Raw genomic sequence first — 18,854 nt, 5'->3', positions numbered from 1 at the left:
TTTAGCCCTGTATTCAGAGTCTGGTTGTTACAGTTAATTCCCTTCATTCACCTTACTATCCACAACTGTCATATAGAAAGTATTATAATGCCTATTGCATTTCCTATCAGTTTATAAGTGCTTCTAAACATGCATTTTTCTCATACCTTTTTAAACTTGCCTCCCTGTCCTCCTATGACAACATATTACAGAATAAATCTGAGCAGCACACGATTTTTTTCTTTTATTAGTTCTAAACTTAACTTTATCCACTTTCAAAAAATACCTCTTAGGTTTCGAAGAGGTTTTCAAAAATAAGTCCCACATTCAGCTCACCTACCATCTTGGACATTTCACAAACTTTGATCACATACTCTCCTACTTAGACCTCTCTTTCCCAGAATAAAGATTGCCAGTCTTTTGGTCTGACCTGAGAAGCCCACAGTCTTCAAAATTCAAGTTTTGTTATAATTATATTGTTTTCTTTGCATGCAACATAAACCAAGTTTTACGTTAGTTTTCAACAGTTTGAACAGCTTCATATTTCAGCCAGCATTTAACTAAGTGCAAATCTATTGGCTTGAACAAAAAAGCCAGCTTTACAAATTGATGAAATACTGTTCTTTAACACCTATGGGTCAAGTCTATATACTGGAATAAATGTAAAAAAATTAGACTGACAGATAGATGCAGCTGTAACATTTAATGACATCCATAACTCGTTCTAAGCAAAATGTCGAATAAACAGTATTAAATGAAAAGAATCTGGTTTCTAGAATGTTTGGTACAAATTGCATTTACTTAAAATTCAGAAAACCTGTTTCCTTTAAGCATAAACCAATAAAAGTTTCAATTATAGCTTGCTGACACAGACCATTTCTTTCTTTAAACTCTCTGCTTTGACACGTAAGTACTCTAATGTTACTCTCCTACACAAAATCTTCTCTGAGAATACCATATTAAAGCAATCTTACAGAAGTTATTTTTCCTCATTCAAAAATTACCACCAAAAAGAAGTCAGAATCTCACATGATACTGGTTAAAATAGCTGGTATAATTGCAGCAACTGCTGTCAATTAGAATCATTGAAGTTGGAAAAGATGCTGAAGATCACTGAGTTCAACCATTAACCTAAAACTGCCAGATCCCCCACAAATACATATACCTAATCACTTCCAGGAATGGCAATTCCACCCCTTCCCCTGGGCAGCCTGTTCCAATGCCTGATCACCCTTTCAGAGAAGAATTTTTTCCTAATTTCCAATCTAAACCTACCTTGGTGCAACTTGAGGCCCATTTTCTCTTGCCCCCCCCTCTTGTTACCTGGGAGATTAGACAGATTGGCACCTGGTCACACCCTCCTTTCAGGGAGTTGTAGACACTGTTAAGGTTCCCTCCCCCAGTCTCTTCTTCTCCAGACTTAAGCCAGTTCTCTCAGCTGCTGCTCATCAGACTTGTGCTTCAATTTTACTAATGGAACCCATATTTTCAAAGGTGTGCTACTCACTAACTCAACTCACCTTCACACAACATGGTTAATGAAAATAACATAAAGGCTTTTATTTATCTCTTTGAATTAATTATGTTTTTGAAGCTGACTAGATATTGCCATGATCAGATGACTTTCCCTACTCAGCCTTTTTAGCTCTGTAGACTTCCTGTGGCTCAGCAGTGCCCGGGCAGCCCCGAGGCTGAAGCCATCGCAGAGCGCCGAGCGCGGCACGGCCGGCCCGGGGAGGGGAGGGTCCCGCTGGGCTCGGCCTCGGGGCGGCCTCACCGGGGCCCGCCGGGCCCTGCGGGTGGAGGAGGATGGGAAGGTCCTGCCGTGCATCCTGAGGAGGGAGCAGCTGAAGTCTTTGGGCTTCTCTTCATTTTGGAGAAAAGGAGGCTGAGGTGTGACCTCATTGCTCTCCACAGCTTCATGAGAAGGAGAAGGGCACCGGGAGGTGCTGAGCTCTTCTCCCTGCATCCAGGGGCAGGATGCACAGCAATGGTTCGGAGCTGTGCCAGAGAAAGTTCAGACAGGACACTAGGAGCCATTTCTTTACTGATAAGGTGGTTCCAGACCAACACAGGCTTCCTGGAGATATGGCTGATTGGTGAATTTCCTAAACAACGGGCTTTAACTTCTGGACAGCCCTGAACTGGTCGGACAGTTGGATGATCATTGTAGGTCCCTTCCAACTGGAACTGTTCTTTTCAATTCTCATTCACAGCTCCAATCTTAAGAAGAATTACTGATTAAACTCTGGAGAGATTTTAGTTTCTGTTATTATTAAATTTTACAGACAGAATAGTGTGTTCAAGCCCTGTGGGGCAAATTAAGCAATACAAATTGTTTATTTTCACAGGATATATGCAAATCCTTGAAAGACCTGTCATTAGCATGAAACACAATGCAATCAGTTTCAAATACTTTTCTTGTAATTTCAGCCATGTAAGTGTCTGCGAAAATGCAATTATGCAGCCATTTATAGTAGTGTTTATCTGGTTTTCTCTTACTTATCCAGATAATTTTATTTCACAGCAATTCAAGTATCAGGAATGTACTGAGTGCATTTTTGGTATATTAGTTAGGGGACTTGATTAGACAGAGAAAATTAGACAATTCTCATCATTTATAGTATCTTAATTTGTTTTTAATGATCTACAAACTACTCAACCTAATAAAGAAAACGTACTAATGTTTAACTGCATTCAAAATATCAACAAACTGTCTAAAGTACTGACTCTAACATTTAATAATAATTCCTATTATGGAAGAAGTACCTCTGTGCCTAAAATCTGGAACAATATATAGTTTGCTCAAGTGTATTTTTAAAACTTAATTTCTCCTTAAAGCACAATGCAGGATTCAGGCTTTTTTCCTTCTGACATGCCCTTATCAGAAACTGTGAATTTTCCCCTTAAAATAATATTTTCATGTACCCATTTGTTAAACCAGTAAGTCAGGGGAAAAAGAAAACAAACCATGTTGTTTAAAGAAATTGATAATTGAAGTCTTCTTTTTACAGTGGACCACTCTACAGATACATTAGTGGGGAAAATCAATCCTTACTGTCAACTCTAGAGTAAAGGAGATTGCATATTTGGAACATCAGTAAAAAATCGTTCATGAACCTGCTACTAACAGCTGCAGTAACTTAATTAATGCAGATGTCATGTGACATTTTGCCATTTGATTCTAACCACAAAGATCAAGACTGAAGCCACAAAATAATTTCTAACAGTCTCTTTGACACTTGTCAAACAACATCCATCAATATTCAGTTACACCTAAAGTGAAACTTGTAACTTCAAATTGAAATCTTCAATCTTCCTAGTGAATTCAGTTACATTGAGTTTCTCCACCAGAATTATTCTACTACAAATTATTCTACTCCAAAGGAATACTGGATAAAGCATATATTTTGTCCAAGAATTTTTGTAAAAACAATTAACCAACAACTTTTATGAAATATTATTTAAAATTATTTTAAATTCCAGAACTAAAATAATAAAAACAAAATACATTTATTATCTAGAGGCAAAACAAATATCATATTTGCTTCCAGGTCTCACTATATTAAGTAGTTACTAAAGATTAAAAAGAATGATATTGAAAGTAAATTAAGGCACAGTGAAACATAAGAGCTAAACAAGCCTCCCAAAATACAGTGTCAAAGACAGACCTCAATACTTACCCATCATTAGAACACGTCAAAAATTCTTCCTTTATCTTTGGATGCCAACAGCCTGAATTGAGCATTGCTGTGTGACCCTAAAGAAGTAAACACAGAGGTCTTAAAGAGACTTGTAAGCTGTCTTACAAGGTTTCACAACTTTTACTCCAAATCCTTCAAGTGAAATCAATCACATGAAAGCTGAGGCACAAATCTAGGCCCTTCTGACTGACAACAGGATGATTTAACAGATTGTATGTATTCTATCCATTTCATCCTTGCTTGTTTTCATCTCTGAATTAGAAAAACCCTTACATTCTTCTACTATTTTTTTTTTCTTTCAGAAATGAGCATAGAATCACACTTCTTTTTCTCTTGGGAGAATTGTAATGCAGAGAAAGGATGAAACAATATCCTTCACTGTAGGCATTACTACAGTGTCACACAAGCTTTTTCAACCAACAGAAGAATGACAGAATTAACAGTAACAACAATACTGACAGAATATGCCAGTGTCAATCTACAGTAGCCAAAGATCCTGCTGGAGAAAGCTGAGGAAACAGAATTTTAGAATCAAGAGGGGTTTAATCTCAGATGAGTTTTTCATAAAATACTGAAGTTGTAAATTGACTAGTCAGTTGTTTTCCTTTAAGACAAAAAACCAGAAGGTGAGTGTTTCATGCAAAGTAAGCAATTACCATGATGATGACTATGAATATAACTACATTAGTGGACTATATATTGTCTGGTTGGCTTTATTTCTTTGAAGTACAGGCACATGCTCACTGTTTACTTTCAAAGAGAAATTTGGAAACTACTCCTGCAATGCCGCAATGACTTCAGTTTGTTTTAGGCACAAATAAGGAGAGAAATACTGAAAACTTAACGAGGCAATATAACAAATATTTTATCATTTTGACTGTTGGACTACAGTATACTGGAATTCTAGACATTTACAAGAGAAAGAAAATCTAAATTATTTTTAAGCAAACTAGAACTAAAGCAGATGTTATTTGATGGTTTTATATATGTATCACCAGCCAAAAGAAATAGTCATCTGACAAGAACAGCTTTGGGCAAAACAGCATTAAGCCTAGTTATTTGGCAATATACTTTACAAGAAATAAATAAATCAATTTTATCATCAGTCTGAGCTTTAGATTTTATCATTACTTTTTAGGCTTAAACTATTTAAAAAACTGACCTGAATTTAAATAATCTAGGTAAACAGAAGCATTGTATCAAAGTTTGTAAAAATACAAGGGCAAAGTACAACGGAAAATACAAGGTCAAAACACAACCAACTGTGGTTGAAGCACTTCAGAACTATCAATGAACCCTTCTTCATTTGCATTTTCAATTACCATTAAAAATGTACACATTTTTGGTTATTAGTCTTAAACTCACAGCATGCAAGTAAACAACTTCCAGCCCCTGACTTTACCTTTGTGTTTGTCATATCCACAATGTACTGGTCTCCCTTTATGCATTCCATTACCGGGAAGCCATCTCTGTCAAGAACTTTTGCCTGAGAGTTACCAGAGACAACAAGAATGACATCTCCTGTGCTGCTATATTGCAAAGACTTGATTTGGTGACTATAAAGAAAAAAAAAGAAAAAAAAAAAGAAATAAAACATTTCAGTTAACGTTCCTGTAAACTTAAACTTACATTAAAACAAAAGTGTTAATGGTGAGAAGCCATATTGCAGAAACATACCTATATACACTCATATATCAGAGAGGCAGACGGCAGAAAATCTTTTACTAATGGAATAAAGTTTTTTATTCTGCTGTGTGTGTGCATATGTGTGTGTCATGTTTCTTTTAACCACACATAGCTTATCAAACACGTAAAATGTCATTTCTGGCAAACATACTTCTTTAAGAATGCTATTATAACTCCAATGGAAAAATAGCTTGTGTCAGATTTAACTACCTAGAGATGAAAATTCTTTTTCATCTTCCCAAAAGTAAAATGTGGAATTACAGTAATCTGTAAATTACTATAAAAGGATGTTGTAGTCATACATAAAACTTCACTGTACCTCACATACCAGGATATTAGTCATAGGTCAGCATTCTTGCATCTTTTTTTGTGTTTGGGTCTTTAATTTCATCAGACTTTAAGATAAAGTTAAATAATACCATCAGCCCTGGAAACATGACAATAGATGACCATCTGTCTAGTTTACTATGTCTTAGATGACTGTTCATTTGTTTTAACAGTGTTCTCACATACATGTTCCATTGATTGAGAAAACCTGCGGCAGAAACCATGGAATAATAATACCAAGATGACAGAGATGAACTGAAAGTGCAAAGATGACTGATGACTGAAAAGCCCAATTCCAGCTTCAGCATACTCTCTCAGCATCTTGAATTATGAACAAATTTCATGGCTCTTCCTCTATCTGTAGCAAGAGATATCTGCAGATATCCCTTTACTTCATTAAAGGGATAGCAAAGAAGGCAAAGCAGTCTATCCACTTCAAACCTGCAAGAATTTATATCCCAGCACGTTAATAGAATGTGCAAAGTAACATTACTTTATGTTTATACTTCACCCCTGCCTCTAGATTAATCTCAAGTGCAGGACCACATTTGCCAGCTAGATTTGGATTCTCATGGCATCCAAAGTATTCTCAAAGAAATATCTTCTTATTGCTTAAGAACATTACTATGTGCATTCAAATCCTAGCACCTTTCAGGAACTACCTTTTAACACTATATCCCATTAGTGAAGTTAACACTCAGATGACAAAAAAAAACAACTGTGCAAGTTGTAACTTAATATTTTAGCATTTTAGTTCTTATACAGTAGTGACTTCACATAATTTTCTCAGCAGTAGCTATTATCTATTAAATCTGTCCTCAAACCATGAGTTACTACATGAAACACTTGAAATATTGTAATGCTTACTTTAGAAGTTCTTCATTGATCATAGTAATGTAAACCAAGCTTAAGTTTCTTATTCAAAAAATGTTTGGCAGAACTGATTACATTACAATTCAAAAGCTAAAAATTGCTTCAAGCACCCTGTTATGTAATACTAACTGGCAGCCAAATTGGACTGAGTATTATAAGCTGATTTTTAATCGAAAGGAGACATTCAAATCTGTGAATTTCCAAAACAGATCACAGTCAATGCCTGAATAAACGTTCTCATCCTCAAGAGAAAAAAGTAATACTTTCGTAGAAAAGAAGATTAAGCTCAGAGGAAACACTGAAAGAAATTACAGGAAACCCACAAGAGAAATAATATCTAAAGTCCAGAATACTCTCTGCAGACAGCTGATAGACCTAGACTAAAGAATACATCAGATTCAATTTTTGCAGAAAAAACACCTTAGGAATTAAAAACTTTTTCAAATTTTTTCTCAGTTGTACTTCCAAACTCTCTTGTCCTATCATATGATGCATTCACAAAATATTCCTGAACCCCACCTGGGTACTGTATACAGACTGAAGTACTCGTTAAGTTATATTTCTCATATTCTAATGCTGAAATTGGCAAAAGAAAACAGCCAACATCTTGAAAGCACAGGTTAATATTTTGCACTTATCACTGTTGACATGTAAGAATAAAAAGTAAAAATTTAAAAATTAGACTAAAACACATTTTCACTTGATGCATGTCTCATGCATGAAAAGGATCTGACCCCTAGGTAATAACAAATAGCTCAGAAGTAAAATCTGATTTCTGAAAGAATCCACAATACATAAAGGCCCACAGAGTCTTCAGAAAAAAAAAAAAACACCTGTTTTCAGACACCACAATACTGAAAGTCAAACTACAGGCATTAATACTATTAACACCACATTGTTCATAATTCAAACAATGTCATCTCATTTCTTCTAAGTAGTTCTGTATCAGCATGTCTGAACAAAATTTTGTTTTGTCTCAAAATTTCTCCTAGTAAGGAAAATCAACTGATTTTACAGCAACTAGCACAATGGAAAATAACCAATAATTTATCAAATCAGTCACGTGAAAATATTAGCTTTAGAGAAAAGACTTCCAGGACCTTTACCTGAAGAACAAAAAACCTAAACCTGTGCCTTCTTGACTGTGCAATGTGACTTCTAAAATCATGTCTAAAATTGCTTCTATATAGAGTAGTAACAGAAGTTACTACTTTTCTGGTGTTTACTGGAAAATGACCAAAAGTGAGGCTATACAAAGGCAGCTCTTTAAGAAAACATGCTTGGTTCTTAATAATGTTATAGCAAAAGTCTTGAGAAACTTATAAAAACAGTTCCTTTTAATAGCATTAATCTGAGTAATTTTGGTTTAAAACTGCCAAATGTGCACGGCACTTTGTACCAGGACCTGCAGAACAGAGCTATATACATGGGTAGAATCATGACACACAAATATTTTCAACACACATAACAGCTTTGCCTTACACTTCCTTTTGGCTTTAACACCAAGGTATGGCTTGAAAGTACTAGCTTTTTGTCAGGCTGTTGTTTTTTTTTAACTTTACATCACAAATCCAAGGAGAAATTAACAGAGTAACCTGATATTATGCTACGAAATGGAGCCTTGACAATAGAGAATTGATCCCAGGCTCCTTCATTTTTAAAATGAAATTAAATTTATGGCTCCAGATCTGGATTTCTGCTAACACCTAATGTTTCCATACCAGAACTCCTCAGAATTCTCTGAAATTCAAGTCTCTAAATGCTAATAGCCCTTCAATAATAAACTTCATAGTGTAAAAGTAATATAAGAACATATATACACCTGGACACAAGTTATATAATATTCCACATAGTGTTCACCAGCTTGTCTCAATGTCAGCATGAAAGAACTTGAAGTTGAATCTTTTTACCAGACAGAGATATAGTTCCAGTTTTATGTTTAGAAAAAGATGCAGAAGTTATATTTGAATTATAAGTTTTTTGAGCCCCCAAAATTAGTTCATGAGACTTCTGTCATAAGTGTAATTTCCAAACTTCACACCAGTCAAGTCTATTTTTAATATTACTTCATTACTTTATTTATACATCAATGTACTCAAATCACAAGAATTTCACGAAGAACATTTATATAAAAATACTTGTGAGATCCTTGCAACACACTAAATTAACAGTGTCAAGAACAACAAGTATTTTAAGTTTATATTTTACGATTAGTTTTTAGCTAAAAGGAGCTTACCAATTTATCTGCAAGCTATCCCTGAAATAGAGCATTAACATACATTCTACTTGTGGGTTTTATACAATATTTATGTTTTACACCATTATTAGCAAGTACAACTAAATTTGAACGCACTCTTCCGCTAAATTTGAAAATGCTTCATTAAAATAATTTCCTACTGTGGGAGTAAAGACTGTCAGCTCTTTCTGCTCAGTTATACAAGAGGAAGGACAATACCAATTACATCCTGCTAACTAATCAGGTAAATGAAACTCATGCCAGTAAAATCTGCATGTCACTTTACATGTGAAAACATTTATTTATTTATTTATTCCCAATGGGCAAGTTTACTTAATTATGTTTTCAAAGTAAATGTATCATTTGTCAGCTTATTATAAGAAGTCAAGGTCTGTCAAAGAGATTGGAATTGCATAATGCATTAAAGCACGCTTTTTATTTTTCCGATCTTTCACACTTCAGACCAGCTGTAGAACCTCTTTCTATTTTGCTCCTGTTAAGGATAACAGTCCTAACTTCTTCACATCTTTCATTATCTAGATTTTTGGCTTATCTGTAGTCAGTTATATGCATTCTAGCCTTCCAAACTGACCAAAACTCAGCTGTAGCTTTTTAAGATAGTAATGATAAAAAATAGACATTCTAAGTACTACTCACTCTGTGTATAATAAATTTTAATCCCTTTTTTAATCACACAAAAGCACCTTATAAACTGTACCACATAAGCAAGACAAGTGCCTTGCTAAAATCACTGTGTTTTATTTTATGCAATATATTTTTCAGAAAGTTCAGTGTGCACTATTGTTGAAGGAGTTCTGTATTCCAGTTCTCTGGAATAATTAAATGAACTCACTTTACTTACTTTTTAAATTACCAGTGAACAATAAGGATAATATGAAAAATAACTCTCTAAAAATGCTTCCTGCATTTTCTTTTCAGTTTGTATATATAGAAACATAGAAATAAATGCAAATAAGTGTATTTTTTCTTTAAGAAAGACAGTATTTCACACTATCTTGCTATTCAGCGATCACGGCAATGCAAAGGACCAGTGCTTTCTGAAACAGAGGAGTTCATGAAAATTAAATAAATCACCCTTCCCTTCAGAAATCCTGGCAGGAACTAGAGAGGCTCCCCACAAAGGGGTCAATTATTTTAACTTGCTTCTTCTCTTAATTAGTTTTATGTAAGCAGAATACACACAGAAAGTGTATTCTAATAATGTCAGTTACAACTATGATAGTCAACTTGTCTTTCAAAGGTTCCTTTTCTAATGCGCTATTAACAATTGCATTGGCAAATCCGCCTGTAGCTTTCTAAAAGAGGAAACTATGCAAGTCACTGCAAAAAGCGGGAAAAGAAAGAAGCAGCCAAATTCTTAAGTTCACATTCCTTGGTATTCAAGAGCCTTTTAAACAAGCTGTCTTACAAGGCTTTTGTGCATTCTACCAGGAGCTTAACATGAAACATTATGCGCAAAAGGCAGCCTTCAAGCCTACCATTCACAAGGCTGAAGTGACCGAAAAGCTTGGAGAGAGGCATCCATTCCAGCAAAATCCCAAAATTTTACATCATAATCATATCCACCAGTTATCAAACGAGCGCCTGAAGGATCCAACCCCAAAGCAGAAACCTGTAAAGAAAAAAAAAAAATCATAATCATTCAAGCTTTTTTATTTTTTCCACAATTCTTCAGGGTGTCACCAAAATATAAAACACTATTAATGTTAAAAAAAAAACAAACCCAAGCTTCCAACAACACAGTGCACTGGTTTCTTACTAAAATACCTTAGCTATATTTTCATTCTGAAATTTCACTACCTTGAATAAAGTTTTAAAGTACTTTTGAAGTGGTAGTAAGAATGGAAGTTAACAATTACATCGTCTGAATAAACCACTGAAGACAGCTAAGAAAAAAATCATTTACAGTATTTAATTCCTAATCATCTCATTGCAAAATGTGGCTAAGTGTTTCTATGAAGAAAATTGTACTCTAGACTTCTATCAAAAGTACAAACAATATTTCCACCAAGGTAACAAAATGATGTTTAACATCCACCAGTTTAAGATTCTAAGTTTATTTAAGAAAGCTCTTGTGCATATACACATTACTTAGTTAAATTTCTCTTCTGAAAAAGGAACAGAAGAATAAAATAGGGTATAAACTTGAATTTTTTTTTAAATCACAGATTTTAAAAATATACTATTGTAACAAAACAGGTCAAAATAACTTCTTAAAACCAATTTTTTTCATATACAAAACCAGCTTCTCAGAGCTATTAGAAATTCTGAGGAAAGAATGCTTATGCTTATTATTCTCAACTCATAGATCAAGTAAAATGGAAATCTTACTGAAAATCTATTTTAATTCTTTATTTGAAGAAAGGTAATGTTCTATAGTACAATAAATAGTATTTAATATACTAAAACAAACAGCAGTGTTCAAATGACTACATGGAGAAATAAGGCAACCAAAGGCATTTCACCAGAAATTATATAAAATAATTATTTAAAATAATTTACCTTCAAAATTATTTCTTTTCCTTTCATATTGTATTTACTACTATGGTTTCAAACATTAATGTAAGATTAGGTGGACAATGTGCTAAATTAATTTAGATAACACGTGATTAAGTCTCAAAAAAATTATCTACATTAGAGAGTGATGAAAAGTTCTATCAAAAAACATAAAACTAGAGTATTTTTTGAATTACTCAAAATTACACCTAATATGAAATGTTAAAATGCCTGAAGAATTTTTCATTAAAAGATAAAATTCATATGGAATTCATGCTTATGTTTTAATGGAGCCTATGGATAAAACCTAGACTATAACCAGCAGATTACTTTTAACAAAAACAAGACAAAAACATGGGTCATCCCACATTTATAAGATAGATTATCATCACATTAAAAAGCCTTTCAGTAAGAAGAAAGATAGTCTCCAACACAATAAAGTAGTAGTACTAGTCATAGTAATGATAATGGTAATGATGATGATGATAATGTTCTATAAAATGTCAGTAAAAGCATTTGAAGAGATTAAACCAGAAAATTCTGAAGGAAAAAGAATTCACCAAGAATATCTGACGTATACAAAACCACGTGGAAAAAAACCCCAATCAAGCAAAAACACTGCATACAGAATAACAGACAAAACTCCCTTCATTTCTGAGCGGAGGATAGCGCCTGAGAATAATGTCATGACTACAGGTTAGCAAAACCGAATTTCTTCAAGGAAGAAAAGAACTCTGGTAATTACTTTCAGATGTCTAAAAGTTCTAGATATGGATGTACAAAAATACCAAGAATTTTGCACAGAAGATGCTTACCTATATGTGATAGATATCTTCTTTACACATATACATGAGAAGTACTGACAGGGACAAGGATTTAATGCAGACACATAGTAATACCACCAAAAAAAAGTTGTCTCAAAGATATATCAGTCTACTACTGTACTTTTTCTTCAAAGCTTTAGTATACATCTATATACACTGTGTTATGGACACTTTTAAGACTTATATAAACTGTTGAATAGTTCCCACAGAAAATATTTTAAAGCATGGAAGCAAGTTCATGAAAAAAGTAACCTACAGAAAACAACTGTCCCAATAAAAACAGCCTGTATGAACGAAATTTATTCCTTAAGATGGACAATTTGCTTCCCTAGAATTTGGATTTCCTTACATGAATCAGTATGGGCTTCTTTTGAGTTTTCTTTTTCCAGTTTCATAGAGAAAAAGTTCACTTAGCTATTCCTTATCTTATCAAAGACAAATTTTTAGTCATCTTCTCCTTCAGGTTACCATTACTGCTGACCAGGTCTGTGCCAGCCACTTTTTAAGCACCACCTCCTAAGGCAGGAACAGGCTATTCCCCAATGCTGGAAATCAAGCAGGTGAGGCAGAAGCCTGGCTTGGCTGAGCAGGGATTTTCTCTTGGAAGTAAGGCAAAAAAGAAAGGTATATGCCCAGTGGAAGCGAAGTCAGGTGACGTGGGAAGAATACAGAGAGGCTGCTTACTTACTACTGCAGGGAGAAAATCTGTGCAGGCAAAGCTCAGTTGGAGCTGAAGCTGCCCAGAAACATGGGGGAAAACAACTTTTTTTTCAAGCATATTAATGATTAAAGACAGTGTAGAAATAATATCAGCCCATTACAGGATAAGAATGCACACTTCACAGAGAGGTCAGAGACAAAGCAGAGATGTTTAAAGCTTTCTTTGCCTCTGTCTTTTGACAGGGGGGATCAAAACCATGACTGTGAAAATTATCAACTCCCAGCCAATCCTGAAATTGAGCAGGATCTGCTGCTCCAAGTGGATCCCTAGATCAGGCTATAGAGCCTGATGAGCTTCATCTGAGAATCCTCAAAGAGCTGGCTAATGATATTCTAAAGCCTTTTTTGATGACTTTCAGGCAGTCTTGGGAATCTGGAGAGGTCCCAGCTGACTGGAAACTGACGAAAGTGGTCCCAGTTTTCAAGAAGGGCAAGAAGGACAACGCTGTCATCAGTCACCACCAGCATGGCCTCATGCGAGGAAAGTCTTGCTTATCAAATCTGATTTCCTTTTAAAACAAGGTAAGCCATCTAGTTAGTCAACGGATGACAGTTGATGTGATCTTTTTGGATATAAGTTTTTGATTCTATCTCTCACAGAATCCTTCTTGATGAAATGTATCAGGAAAAGATCCTTCACCCAGAGGGTGGTTGGGCACTGGAAAAGGCTCCCCATGCAAGCTGTCACAGCATTTGACAGTGTTTGAGAAGTGTCTGGACAGTGCTCTTGGGTATTTGGTGTGACTCTTGGGAATGGTGCTGTGCAGGACCAGGAGGTGAACTTGTTCACCTTTGTGAGTCTCTTTCCAAGTCAGAAAAGTCTGTGATTCTGTAATGCAGGTACCTCAAAGTATTTCAAATATACAATGCCCTAGTATAGCCAACTGTCTGAAAATAGTACTTTCAAGAAAACCAAAATGTTTCAGAAATTATTATTCTATTCACCAGGCAACTGACTCCTCCTTCATCTAAATGTTCTGCTGTAATTCAGAGGCATTCTCTTGCAGAAATCTTTTAAAATGTGAAATCTCTCATGTGTTTCTAAAAAGAATATGCCCCTTTTAAAACTTAAATGGCAAATCTGAACTCTAGCCATTTCATTCATGATTTCTGACATGCAGAAAAACTGGGCATACCCAGATTGATCAGAACACTCAAGTGTTCTATTCAGTAACTTCTGTATGAGGGAGCAGTTATGAAATGAGATATTACAAAGCACATATTTCATATTCTTTCTCATACCCACCTAGATACAAAAAGTACGGTGAGAAATAAAAAATATATATAAGCTTCATTGGGAACAGTAATTCCTATTACACTGCACAAGCAATACAGCTGGGAAATTAATCAGTTTTCTGGGAAGACTCTCTAGCTTGGGAAATCTTTCCTGAGATTTCTCAGCTGCACAGGAATAGAGTCATCATCAAATCCACATTCACTAGATTGAAGAGGTACAGATGGGATATATAAGCTCAGCTGAAATACAGTACACTGTATGAACATAATGAGAAGACTGTATTTAAAAACACTGGGGCAAAGCACCAAAATCAAGATATGAAGTTATTCCCATCTTTATGTGTCTAAAGCCAGGGATAAATGGCTTCACTGTTCTAAAACAAACCAAAAAAAAACCCAAAAAGACAGCTCTTCTACAGAAGAGATTATTTTTTTCAGTATGTTTAATTTACTGCATCCAGTCTAATCCAACTGTGCTATATATATCCCACATTACAATTCACCTCTGTTCAAGGTGATGACAGCTCCATTCTCCTGCAGTCAAAATATCTCAGAAGTCTTCCAGAACTGTAACTTCCACTTTATAAGGCCTTTTAGTTAGAAATAACATGAGCTTACTCTTTAAGAAGCCATGAAAAGATTTCCTGGTTTAATATAGAGAAAAAGAAATAAAAATTTACCTAACAAAGTTTGTTAGGATGTGTATTCAAGGAACATACTGCAGAAGCAGTTACTGTCACATGTAAAATGGAAAACTGATATGCACTAGCACACTACTCTGGAAAACCTAGTATCCATATAAATTAATATGCAAAGCAGTTGCATGCACTCTGTGTAGAAAAATCAACTCGATTTTGTTTAGTGTTGTGCAATGCATCTTTTACAGGTCAATCAGCCCACAAAAACAATTTAATTTATATTGGAAGATATGATTATACAGAGATAGAAATATATAGAGAAAAAAGGATACTTCCAAGTTTGACTGTGGTTCTTTAAAAGAAAGCAAAGGAGCAGTAGTGGAAATAAAAAATAGAAAAGATGCAGTCAATGACAAGGAAGAACAAGACCTCAAGAAATTTAGAAGGTGTACAAAAGGTACTAAAATATTGAAGTAAAATGAAGTACTTAGCTGCAAAGAAGTTGTTGGCAATAACATTCTCCTTTAAACCCATGACCAAAGAAAGGTCTAGATTAGACCCATGTCTACATATTTAGAAGGTCTATCCTAGAAGAAAAACACTGACAGCTACAGAGAACATACTTGATGAAAATGAGACTACAGTTGAGTCAAATGGAGCCATATTTAGGCTATTACAAGAAACTGAAGAGGTAGTCATGAAACGCACTTTCAATTGCACTAAGAAAAGAGACTGACTAAAATAACACATCAAGGAAAAAATCTGCTTCTTGAACTTTAGCTGATAAGTATTTGTTAACCTGTTTCACAGACTAGTACAGTTCTAGAAAAGCACGAAGAGTTGAAAACATGTTATCACTTACTGTCTTTGTTCCGTGCTGGAGTGTAATTTCATGAGAATCTGGGATTTTCTTGACTGGGTTCTGGAAAAAAAGAAAATTCACCTCTGTGAAAACAGTGCTATCCCCAAAAAACCACACTAATACAATATATGCATTAAATTAAGAAGGCTTCCATCACCCCAGTTGTAACATGAGGAAAAGAAATGGGAAAATCATAAACCAGAGACAGATTTCACATTTTTATTTGCATGAACAGACTCCCAAAAAATATGATAAATAATTGTTTTTAAAATATGACACCATCTTAAGACTAAAACACTAAAATATTTTCTTTTTTTTTCTCTTTGGAGATATTAGTTCACACAGAAAGAAATGTAATGGAAGTACTCAAGTACTTTTGAGCAACTTCCTACAAAGGTCATGTGAATCATTACCCTCAAAATGCTTCTTTATCTGGCGCCACTCCAGTTTCCTAAAATAGACACTATCTATCCTCTTGATGCCTGACATCTTTGCTATAATTTTTTGTTGCCGAGTATGATTTTAAAATAATTTTAGGCACATTTTATACTCCTGTCTTATCCATCTCTGCCAATTCCTTCACTATTTTTCAGGCTTCACAGAAATGTCTCTATAGCACCTGACTACCTTCATACTTTTTAAATCTTCTTTATCAGTTCCATCTTTTATTTCTCAGATAAAACCAAAACTTTCATTATCTTTGGTTTAGCCACACCTACACTTCTTCTAACTTTATTTAAACTACAAGGGAGTACACTTAGATTAGACATTATTCTTTACTTTGAGAGTTGTTAGGCACTGGCACAGGTTGCCCAGAGAAGCTGTGGATGATTCATTCCTGGAAATGGTCCAGGTCATGTTGGATGATGCTCTGAGCAATTCATTCTAGTGGAAGGTGCTTCTGCCCATGGCAGAAGGGCTGAAATGAGATGGTCTTTAGGGGGGAGAGCATGGAGGCTGTGCATGTGCTTTCATAATTTGTCTTCCAGAGCAACCACTTCGCTCACTGAAGCCCAACTGGGAAGCAGCAAGACACCCCCTGCTAACGGGAAGTAGAGAATAAATCCTCTGCTTTCCCTTGTTTCCGTGTGAGGACTTCGCTTTTATTTCATTAAGCTGCCCTTATCTTGATCCATGTGATTTTTTTTCCATCTTCCTCTCTTCTTCCACTCCATCCTGCTGAGGATGGGAGTGATACAGAAGCCTGGTGGGCACCTGGCATCCAGCCAAGTTCGGCCCATCACAAAATAATAGTAAAGGTTTAGCAATAACTATACATGACATCGTAAAAGGTACAGCCCACACAGAACCAAGTGACACTTTCACAGATTCTGTGGTTTAGAACCTGAGAAGCAGTTGTAACTCAAAATTCCCAAGCGAAGCTGTGATTATGAAAATGAATTTATTGTTCAACTGACACTATAAAGCACACAGACAAAGGTATAATTTTAATACAAATTAAGTTTTCAATTCCCTACACTATAAACTGATATTTGCTGTTCTTGGGATGTGAAAAACTGCTCAACAGCCATTGCCTGCACTTGTCATCCAAGCACATTCCATAAAAACCGAAGTGTGAAAAGCAGTTTCCAAGATTCACCCACAACAGCCATCACACACAATAAAAAATGTACTACATTTGTGAATCAAAGGCTCTCACAGAAACTATTGCTGCATTCTTACCTTAATCACTGCCAGGTTGCTTTTCTTATTGGATTATTATAGAGTTCTCCATTTCATGTAACTTACCACAAAGGTAGGTATTGTATGTCTATACTGTGTCAGCACTGAATTTAATTTTCAGATGGTATCTTAACTACTTTGAGAGGTCTTTCAGTAAGTCAAAGAAAAAAATAATTTAGTAATAAACAAAATTATCTAGAAAAATTCAGTTTATTTTAATTGCTAGCTCCCTCAGGTGACAATAATTAAATCCCCCCTTTTATGAGAAGAGTGAAGCACTAACATGAAAACATTTACACCATGCTCACATTGAACAGTGTTCTGGCTAATCATTTTAGGGAAGAAAAACAGACAGGAATATATTCTGCCACCTGATAAATCAAACATTCTGAGCCTAAAAGTCAGACACTTGGCGACTGCTACTGGTGCTAAGCTCTGCAGGGTCCAAGGGATGCCTGACAGTTAAAGTAACTGTTTAGACTATTCAAAACAAAAAAATTAAGATAACAACATCCAGGAACGTATCTTGGCATAACATCTTCAAATTAGCTAAATATTTACAAAAAACCAAGGTGGCTTATTCTATTTTAGTTAACCATGAACTTCCTAAATAACTCAGAATACTGTATCTCTAATGTGCTACAGCACATGCTTATATGCACACAACTACCAGCACTACTGCACTTTTTCAGCTATTACGCTCCAAAGAATAATGAATGCCATAAAATCCTTCTTTTTTTTCACACTTCAAAAGTTAAATATAGCTAATACATTTAGGCTGATTTAAACATTTGGATATCATGTATACTGGAATATTACTTTAAGTGTGAAAAAATTGACAAGATAGAGTTTGCCTGAAGTGTACCTGCACTTCCAGGACTTCAGCTGTTGCTTGGATTTCAGATGTTAACTTTACATACACTGATTATATGATTTCACAAATATTGTTCTGTAAAATTTGTATAGCGATTAAAACTACAGGAGATAAAATTTTTACAGGATTTCCAGGGTGTTTTTTGTTGTTGCTGTTATTTTCTTTTAAAGCCTGTGAGGAAAAGATAATATTTTAAATTTCTGCTTCAGCAGAAATGGAGGAAAATAGTTATGGTGTTGACATATCTCCTAATACTTTTGCAAAAATTCTCAATTCCCTGGTGGACATAAGACATAAGATTAATATATATTAAATCTGTAAAACAGAGTATTCTACAAGTTCACAGCTTTTTCTCAAAATGAACAGTCTTTCCTTAAAAGCAATTTCTGCAAAGGGGACACTGCAAATCAGCATCACATCTGCAGTATGGAGTTTCAATTTTTTCAAGGAATTCCAGCCCTATTTGAGTGTTATACTCCTGTGCCTAACAACAATCTTCTATTTACAGCACCATTGTCAGTAAATATTGTGGATTTTTTTCCTCTTGCTCCTTTTGGGAGTTTTCTTATTCTCAAACAATACTCAGAAAATATGCCACTAGCAACCAGATGCTGAAACTAGATTTAGTGTCCCCAGAATGGCTTGAGAAAAATCAAAGACAAAACCAAAAAATCAAATAAAACAAAATTAGTCAC

General features: G+C 35.0%; 1 protein-coding gene across 1 annotated transcript in view; it reads right to left on the bottom strand.

Annotated features, from left to right (window-relative positions):
- The window catches only part of WDR70 (WD repeat domain 70), a 123,403-nt gene that overhangs the window by 77,965 nt on the left and 26,584 nt on the right, over positions 1-18,854 (bottom strand). Inside the window, exons 6-9 of the mRNA XM_084225309.1 lie at positions 15,603-15,662; positions 10,305-10,438; positions 5,086-5,239; positions 3,663-3,739 (exon numbers count right to left, since the gene is read on the bottom strand). Of these exons, the coding sequence (XP_084081435.1) occupies positions 3,663-3,739; positions 5,086-5,239; positions 10,305-10,438; positions 15,603-15,662 (425 nt within the window). The remainder of the gene's footprint in view (positions 1-3,662; positions 3,740-5,085; positions 5,240-10,304; positions 10,439-15,602; positions 15,663-18,854) is intronic.

This window comes from Fringilla coelebs (assembly GCF_963513975.1).
Source record: "Fringilla coelebs genome assembly, chromosome: Z".
In the NCBI taxonomy this organism is placed as follows: domain Eukaryota; kingdom Metazoa; phylum Chordata; class Aves; order Passeriformes; family Fringillidae; genus Fringilla; species Fringilla coelebs.
This window is presented reverse-complemented; position numbering and strand designations above follow the sequence as displayed.